The sequence below is a fragment of the Colobus angolensis genome, unplaced genomic scaffold, assembly GCF_000951035.1.
Source record: "Colobus angolensis palliatus isolate OR3802 unplaced genomic scaffold, Cang.pa_1.0 Scaffold105, whole genome shotgun sequence".
In the NCBI taxonomy this organism is placed as follows: Eukaryota; Metazoa; Chordata; class Mammalia; order Primates; family Cercopithecidae; genus Colobus; species Colobus angolensis.
The window spans coordinates 4,805,740-4,814,289 of NW_012111475.1; the positions used below are offsets into that span (position 1 = coordinate 4,805,740).

General features: G+C 38.5%; 1 protein-coding gene across 3 annotated transcripts in view; it reads left to right on the forward strand.

Moving 5' to 3' along the window:
* Positions 1–8,550, forward strand: part of BTBD9 (BTB (POZ) domain containing 9) — a 445,323-nt gene that overhangs the window by 272,954 nt on the left and 163,819 nt on the right. For all 3 annotated transcript variants that reach the window (XM_011944428.1, XM_011944442.1, XM_011944434.1), the window contains one exon: positions 2,479–2,588. In XM_011944428.1, the coding sequence (XP_011799818.1) occupies positions 2,479–2,588 (110 nt within the window). The remainder of the gene's footprint in view (positions 1–2,478; positions 2,589–8,550) is intronic.

The window sequence follows — 8,550 nt, forward strand, 5'->3', positions numbered from 1 at the left end:
GTCACATTTTTTAAAATATGTATTTGAGTAGGGACTTTACACCATTTTTGCAAATTATGCTATAATTTTTTTTCTAGAGATTTAGAAAGCATTATAGAACTAGAATAATTAAACTTGTTATGAGCATTGCATATAACAGGCTGATCAAAAGGTGTGATATATAATGGTGAATTGCTAATTTGACTTCAGGATTATGCAGCAGAGATAACATTATCTTCATTTACACAGAACTTTTTATCTGGAGGCATCTCTCAATGCTTTTCCCACCATATATATTATTTTGTTTGTTATCACAAATACTATCATAAGGGTATAAAATGTATTCCAGTATAACTTTTTGTTCTCAGTTGCTTATAACTGCGGGGCGAGGGAGGGGAGGGTTGCATATTTTCTTGCATTCCTAATGTTTGCACTGGGTAAAATTTGGGAAATAAGTTATCTAAACTTGGAAAACCTGATTCCATATATTGTTTTAAAAAGAAAGAACAAGAGGGAAGGAAGGTTATTGAATCCCCTTAGGTTAGCCTGGAATATGATTAACCTTAAGAACCGCCATTGGGAAAAGACCCTGTTAGTCACTTCCTGGCTCTTCTGTGCACAGTAGGAGAGCTGTCTCTCCTTTGGTAGAGATTTGAGCTAGAGAATAGCAAAATGATCTGATCAAATTCCACTAAACCACATTCCCTCTATTCCCTCCAAGGTTGCAGACAGCAACACTCAGGCTGTCACAGCCATATGCAGTTGAAAATGCTATGCTGGTTGAGTTCCTGTGGGTTTAAGGAAATGGACAAAATTCAATTCAGGCCAAGGTGCCAGAATTAATACACTCCTTCCCTTCCAGAAAGCATCAGGGAGATTGTCACTGCCAAAGTGAAGGACAATATAGTCTTTACTACTCAGACCAGTAAGAACTTATGTTGAATGAACCTACCTACCCACCCACCCAAACCCAGTAAAAGCAGTACTTTCTGTCTGCCTTGAGGGTTTGAAGGAACAGATTAGGGCCAAATTCCTGCTTAACCAGTGGGCTCTGGTACATGTAGCAGTTGCCTTGATTCTCAACACAGGGAGAGTGGTGCCTCCCTGCAGTAGGTGTGAGCACACTGGACAGTCAGTTTAGGAAATAGCATTAATATTGGTTGTAAAGATGAGTGATCAGCTCATGTCAAGGAGCAGATGGCTAAATGAGGTGCACAGGGAATGCCGTGAGAGTCAGGCTTGAAGAATCAGGAGGGAAAATAGCCCATGATATAAAAACCCCAAATATAGTCTCCTTAATGTGTTTCTAAATCAGCGTTTACATTATACAGTTAACCTGGACTGATGAGAAATGTAAGGAAATTACTGAATTAGTGAATAGCGATTAACTCAGAAGTAAAATTATATCGTCTAAATTGAAGGTTGTTTTACACAGCAGAGGGGAGGAGATTACTAAAACCTTGTCCAGTCTGTCATATCCTAATTGAAATCTGTTCATTTAATGTACCCCATCCTTCAGAGTGCATAGTTCATAATTTGGGAGGCGTTATCAGTTAATCTAGTTATTTTTCCTGGTTCTTCTTTTGAGTTCCAGTAAGACGGTGTGTGGCACATCCCTTGTGGAATCATGTGACACTCAGAAGAGTGAGTTTATCTGTTCATTAACCTGTGAACTGTCAGGTCCCTTTGGAGAGTGAAGAGAGCAAGTTACTCCAAGGTTAATGCTTGTTTGTCGGAGATGAAGTCTCCAGGGAATTAAAGAGGATGAACAGGCCAAGATGCTCAAGGGCTGCCCAGTGAAACTCTGCACTGTGTGCAGGTGCCAGATTGATGTGGCCAGGATGGAGGCTGCAGAGCAGGCTGGGCCATCTCTGCAGATCACTTCCTCTGGTCAGGAGACTTCCCAGCAGTCAAGTGGGGGGCTGGCGTCAGTGTATAAGGTTAATTTCCTAACAAAGATTTAGGAGCATTATTAAAATAAAAGAAACTGTAAGGCGTTTTCAGTAGTTTCTGGATTTTTCCTTTTAAAGAAGAAAGCAATATTGATTTCATGCATTCATCTCCAATGGATGAAATCTTCCACTGAGCTGGAAAGCATCTGATTGTGCACATGTGCTCCCGCACATTCCTAACCACAAGGCAAGAGCAGAAGCTACTTGGTATTATCTGGTAAAAATGTCTTCAGGTCATGTACCTGACTGACATTCAGGGGTTGAACTGAACAGCACCTGGTTTGGTTTTTTTGGGTAAATCCAATCTAAGTTCTACTTAATTTTCTGCAAAATGACATCTCCCTTATTTTGCTATAATTCTTCTAGGTCCAATTGGAGCTACCCGTAAGAAGCAGATACAGGGTCTGAAGTCAAGCTCAGAGTGTCCTTTCTTTGGTCTATATCCTGGTGCACTATATGTTTAAGTGACGTGTCTTATTCTGGTATCCTTGGATTGGTTGTGGTGGGAGCTCATTTTCAACAGATTTTCTTTTCTTTTTACCATCAGGTATATTCGAATTGTTGGGACTCACAACACAGTGAACAAGATTTTTCACATTGTGGCTTTTGAATGTATGTTTACAAACAAAACCTTCACTCTTGAGAAGGGGCTGATAGGTAAGTATCACAATTACATTTTTATATATATATTTAGGTATTTTATCTTCAAATACTTTGTTACTCTGTTAAGGTATCTTAATCAGTTCTAAGGACTCTGGTTGATTTAAATGCCTTATTGCTGGGTGACATAGGGAATGGCTTACATTTTTTAGAAGTATTCAAAATAGCAATTTCAATGAACTTAAAAGAATGAATGTAAATATTGTACTAGTGCTTAAGGGTTGAAAATATTTTGGTAATTCATTCAGATTTGCTATGTAGCGAATGTTTGTGATGCTCAGGTGAAGCCCCTCACACTAAGGGATTTAATGATAGGTGAGTTTGAAGAGAAGTCTGTATGATATTGGTTGGATGTTCAGACTTTCCATGGCTGTGCAGGTATTTTGGCCTTTGATTTGATAGGAGTGGTATGGGTAGCTGTGGAGGTATCTTCTTTTCATGGATATATAAATTCATATTTGCCTGATGTAGCCTCAAGAAAGTTCAACTCATGAAAGTGCCTCCATATAATTTAAATAAGACCAAAGTGACTGAATTGTCACTTTTGAAGTGTCATTGCAAAAGTCAAGTGATTGGGTGGGAAATACTGCCTGACTGATATTTGGAAAGAGGATTTTAAATTTTGGTGTAATTGTTTGCTTGGTTGTTTTCTGTCTTGTTTTGTTTTTATTTTCAGTAATGGGTAGTCTGGGCATTGTGCACAGTCCATCCCAGGTCTTAACATTCATGAGTGGCTTTGCCCATCCAGACTGCTTATTCTGCTTTTTTTTTCCCCCATACCCATAGGTTTTCACTCACCTGCTGCAAAGATCATGCTTAGATCAATTAGCTCCTTGATTCTGTCCCTTTATTGCAGTTTCCTTTGAGAAGAGACTTCATATGTTCCGGTGTGGGGATAAGATGACCTTGCCTTGTGGTCTAAAATAGAATTCTGTACGTTTACAAAGGGACTCATGTCGCCTCTCCTTCCCAAGTTTTGTTCATGTTGGCACACATGTCCATATTGACCTACAAGCATGGGAATAACTATAATGGGAAAGATGAGTGTAACTTGCAAATATTTATTAACTCTTTAAATGGTCATAGCCTAAATTTTCCTAACATCTGCTGAGTCTAAAACCTAATCCTTTACTTATGGAAATTTGGGAGAATAATATTAATAAAGTAGCAGGAGTGGAAAATTTTCCAATGTAGAGAGTATTTGGAGCTCAACTGAAATAGCTGCCTTGGTTTAATTTTGTTATGAATATACTTTTAACATTAAATATAAATATTAATAATTTGTGTGACTTTTAAGTAATTTGAAAGTTAGCAAGTTTGAAGCATTACCTGATATTGTTGTATTTTAATTCTGTAGGCTGTACAGAATTGTGGTGATGGAGGGTTATTGGGAGGGCATTCTTTTTCACCTGTTGTTCAGGCTCTTCCATAGACTGTAGGCCTCACTGTATATCTGACTGTGTAGTTAGGAGAGCCCTCAGTGAGAAGGATCTTAGAAACCAAGACCCTTCTTATTTACAAGATGTGTAGCATTTGGCTACTCATTTCAGCTCAGTGCACTGCATTTTTGAACATGCTGCATAGAAGGCACCATCTACATCAGTCAGCCCCCTCTTCTTATTAGAGGAAGAACAGTTTTGTGGACACTGTAATTATGAAAGAAACAAATCTGTCTGGCATGAAACTCAGGATTGGTTGTCATGAGGGGTGCTGCTGTTGGTATGCATGTTTTGTCCAAATTGAACTAGTCAGCATCGTCAGAAGCCGTAACAGTCTCAGATATGTTGGTGATGAAAGAAAATTACAGAGATACAAAAAGTGTTTTTGGTGTCTGGTTAGACACTCTTCTTCAAGCACTCTTCCATGATCCTCACAAGTTTGACTGCAAAGAGCACTGTAATCATCTGCCTGTTATTGTCCCTCAGCCAAATGGGAGCAGTGGTGCAGGTAGGCAGATATGTACATGGGCTTGCCAGAAGACGGTCTGCAGTGGAACCCCCTCTGACCCTCCTTGAACCATCCTCACAGCTCAGAGCTGTTCATCCTTGGCAGTGGTGTGAGTGGTAAGGAAGTTCAGGGGGATTTCGTTATCGTCTGACATTGCAGCTCTGCTTACCTTACAGAGGTATTTAAAACAGTAATCTCCAGCTTTCCATGTTGATTATCTCAGGTGCATTTTAGCAGCACACAGGCCTTGACCAGTCACCCTACTGGTCCTTGACAGGTCCTCTATGGGGACACAGGTATGTCAAAATCACCTGGAGTTATTTTTAAATTGCAGATGCTTACTTCTTACACTTTCTTGTATCTTGTGAAATATGCAGTCCCCTCCTGAGAATCATTGATATGAACTCCATGATTTCTTGGGGGAAAAAAAGTAAAACTAAGATAATGTCATCATAAATAATTAGAGTGTCAAATCCTACTTTTTTTTTTTTTTGAGACAGAGTTTCACTCTGTTGCCCAGGCTGGAGTGCAGTGCCACGGTCTTGCCTCGCTGCAACCTCCGCCTCCTGGGTTCAAGCAATTCTCCTGTCTCAGCCTCCCAAGTAGCTGGGACTACAGGTGTATGCCACTATGCCTGGCTAATTTTTGTATTTTTAGTTGAGACAGGGTTTCGCCATGTTGGTCAGGCTGGTATTGAACTCCTGACCTCAGGTGATCCACCTGCCTCGGCCTCCCAAACTGATGGGATTACGGGCGTGAGCCACTACGCCTGGCCCTCAAATCCTACCTTTATGTTTCTAGATTCAGAACGTTTTTCTTTCACAGTTCCTGGTCTTCTTTTCGTAGTGCAGGCTCCTATAATTATTCTTCTGTAGGCCTTAAAAATCACTTTTATAATATTTATAATTTTAAAAAGTCAGATTCTAATGTTATTTAAAATATATAATGATGACAGGAAATAACATAAGTAAAAATAAGCACACCCACTATATGAGATTTTAGTCTTCTTTTCCCACCAAAGGGGTTCTTTCCCATTTTTGAGGACTGTGTCATGCCTCATACAGCTTCACTGGCACAGATTCATGGGAGGCTTTGAAGTCCTCGGGTTCACATAGCCACAAGAAGAGGCCCTGTTCAACCATGTTGCCCGGAGCTGGGCCTTTCTCCCACCTTTGCTGTTGCCACTATGACCTCTTCTCATTTGGTGGCTGCATCTGGATCTTGTTGGAATGTATTTTTTCCTGGGAGAGTCAGCCTGTGATGACTGTCTCCTCTTTGTTAGGAGGCATTTGTAAGAAGCCCTAACCTGGCCGGGCGTGGTGGCTCAAGCCTGTAATCCCAGCACTTTGGGAGGCTGAGACGGGTGGATCACAAGGTCAGGAGATCGAGTCCATCCTGGCTAACATGGTGAAACCCCGTCTCTACTAAAAAATACAAAAAACTAGCCGGGCGAGGTGGCGGGCGCCTGTGGTCCCAGCTACTCCGGAGGCTGGGGCAGGAGAATGGCGTCAACCCGGGAGGCGGAGCTTGCAGTAAGCTGAGATCCGGCCACTGCACAACAGCCCGGGCGACAGAGCAAGACTCCGTCTCAAAAAAAAAAAAAAAAAAAAAAAGAAACCCTAACCTGTCTTACCAGTGAGGCATGGAAGAAGTAATTAGAAGAGATGTGACTGCTATTTCATAAATGTTCAACCTCCTAAAGAATGTATTTACTTTGCCTTAGCACTCCACTTTGGTGATACTTGCATAGCATTTGCCAAGTCCTTCTGATTTTTTGTAATGATTTCCAAATCTGCCTTTTCATTTAATCTTGTGTTTAAATTCACTTTTTAATGCCCTACTAGTTATCCAAGTAGAGAGAGCAGTACCTATCACCCAGCTTTAAAGAATTATCAATTCACAGCTAACCTAGTTTTATCTGTATGTGATCTACTTTGTCCCTATCAGATTATTTTGAAATTAATCTTGGACATTTTATCATTTCATCTATAAATACTTTATTATGCAAATCTAAAAGTAAGGCCTCCTTATTGTAACCATAAGCACAATGCCATCATACTACCCTAAAATTGAACAGTAATTCCTTAAGAGCGTTAAATATGCAGTCAATGTTCCAATTTCCCTAATTGTTTCAAAGTCTGTGTTTTTATAAGTTGAGTAAATCAGAATTCAGATAAGGTCCATATTATGCAAATAACTGTTGTGATTCTTAAATCTCTTTAAATCCATAGGTTCTCTTCTATTTATCTGTCTATCTTTGTCTGTTTTTCTCTATTTATTTGTTAAGAAACTAGGCTTTTCTCATATAGAGTGTCTACCAGTCTGGATTTTGGTCATTGAATTTCCATGGTAATATTTAGCATGTTTATCTTTTGCATTTCTTGTAACTTGGTAGATAGAGCCTTAATCAGATTCAACTATTATTTTTTGGTAATAATGTTCCATAGGTAGTGTTGTGTGTATCTATCCAGAAGCAGAGAAAACCTCTAGTTGTCTCTCTCTTTTGGATGTTCACATCCATTGATGATTATTTCCTGGATTCATTATTTTGTAATTTTGGATTACAAATGGTTATTTTCCAAGTATGTCATTCCTTCTTAATTTAGTCCCTAGAAAGAGAAATTTTTCTTCAATACTTATTTAGTAACCCTGAGATACAATTTACTCAGGAAAAGAAGGATAAATATTACATTCTTTCCCTTTGTTCACCAGTTTGCAAAATAAAGAAGTGGTTCCCTAGCATCCTTCAAGGGTGACAAAGGTTTGTTTTTGGATTTGTTAAGGGGAGGTAAGTACATATCATTTTGAATTTGTGGGAATAAACACGATTGAAATCTTTTAATCACTTGCGGTTGTTAGTAACGATATTCAAATCATTGTATCTTTAGCCTCTTCAAATTGGTTTTTGAGTCTTTTGATAAGACTTTAGTAGTCCTTGATAGCTCCGTGCTTTCTGGCATAACAAGATGTACTAGGTTTATTTTGTACGTTTCCTGCCCTTGATCTGGAATCAGCCATTTCTTCATGAAGGGTTGGTACTGTATAGAGGAAAATTACATTTGGAAACCTCAGTGTAGATACTGTAGATGATCTTTGCTACTGTGTTTGTTGCTATTTCTAGACCCTTCAGTAGACAGAACTAGGAAATACATGTACATACACTTAATTATGTATATGACATATATTTAGCAGATGAAATGTATCGTGAGTATATACTGACACTTCTAATTCAAATTCGGTACTACAAGATTTTTGTTTAAGCTTTTGATCTTTCTTTCATCTCTTTTTCTTCATAGGTAAAATCTTGGTTATCAGTGATACAGTGCAATATTCATTTGCTCTATCGCCAGTACATACAGAATAGCTATGAACCATATGATTACTGAAAATAGCTTTAAGATTTTTGTTACTGATTTTCAGGTCCTTCTATCTCTAGAAATATGCAGTAAAATGACAATGTTTTAAAGTCACTTGCAATGATTCTCTGTGTAGTTATGCCACTATTTCAGTATACAATTAGGTTCATCTGTTCCATTTTGCTTTCAATATTTAGGGATTGCCTTTAAAAAACTTTTGTTTCCTAACTATGTGAAATACTTACATTATTCTAAAATCAAATCTACAAAAGAGCAATATTCAGATAAATGAAGCTTCTATTCCTGCCGTCTGTACCTGTGTAAATAATCTCTTTTTTTTCCTTCTTTAGTTTGTTGTTGTTATTATCCTTCCATTTAAAAGTGGGAAAAATATATTTATTTCTATATTTATATTTTGTATCTTCCCAATGTCTTAAACAATTGGCAGCACACTATATACCATACATATTATATATTTTTTACCTTGCTTCTTGTTCTTTTTTTTTTTTTTTTTTTTTTTTGCTTTTTTTTTTTTTTGCGGCAGGGTCTTGCTCTGTTGCTCAGGCTGTTCTAGAACTCCTGGGCTCTAGGCATCCTCTTGAGTAGCCAGTAGGACTGTAGGCACATACCACCACACTTGGTTTCACCTTGCTTTT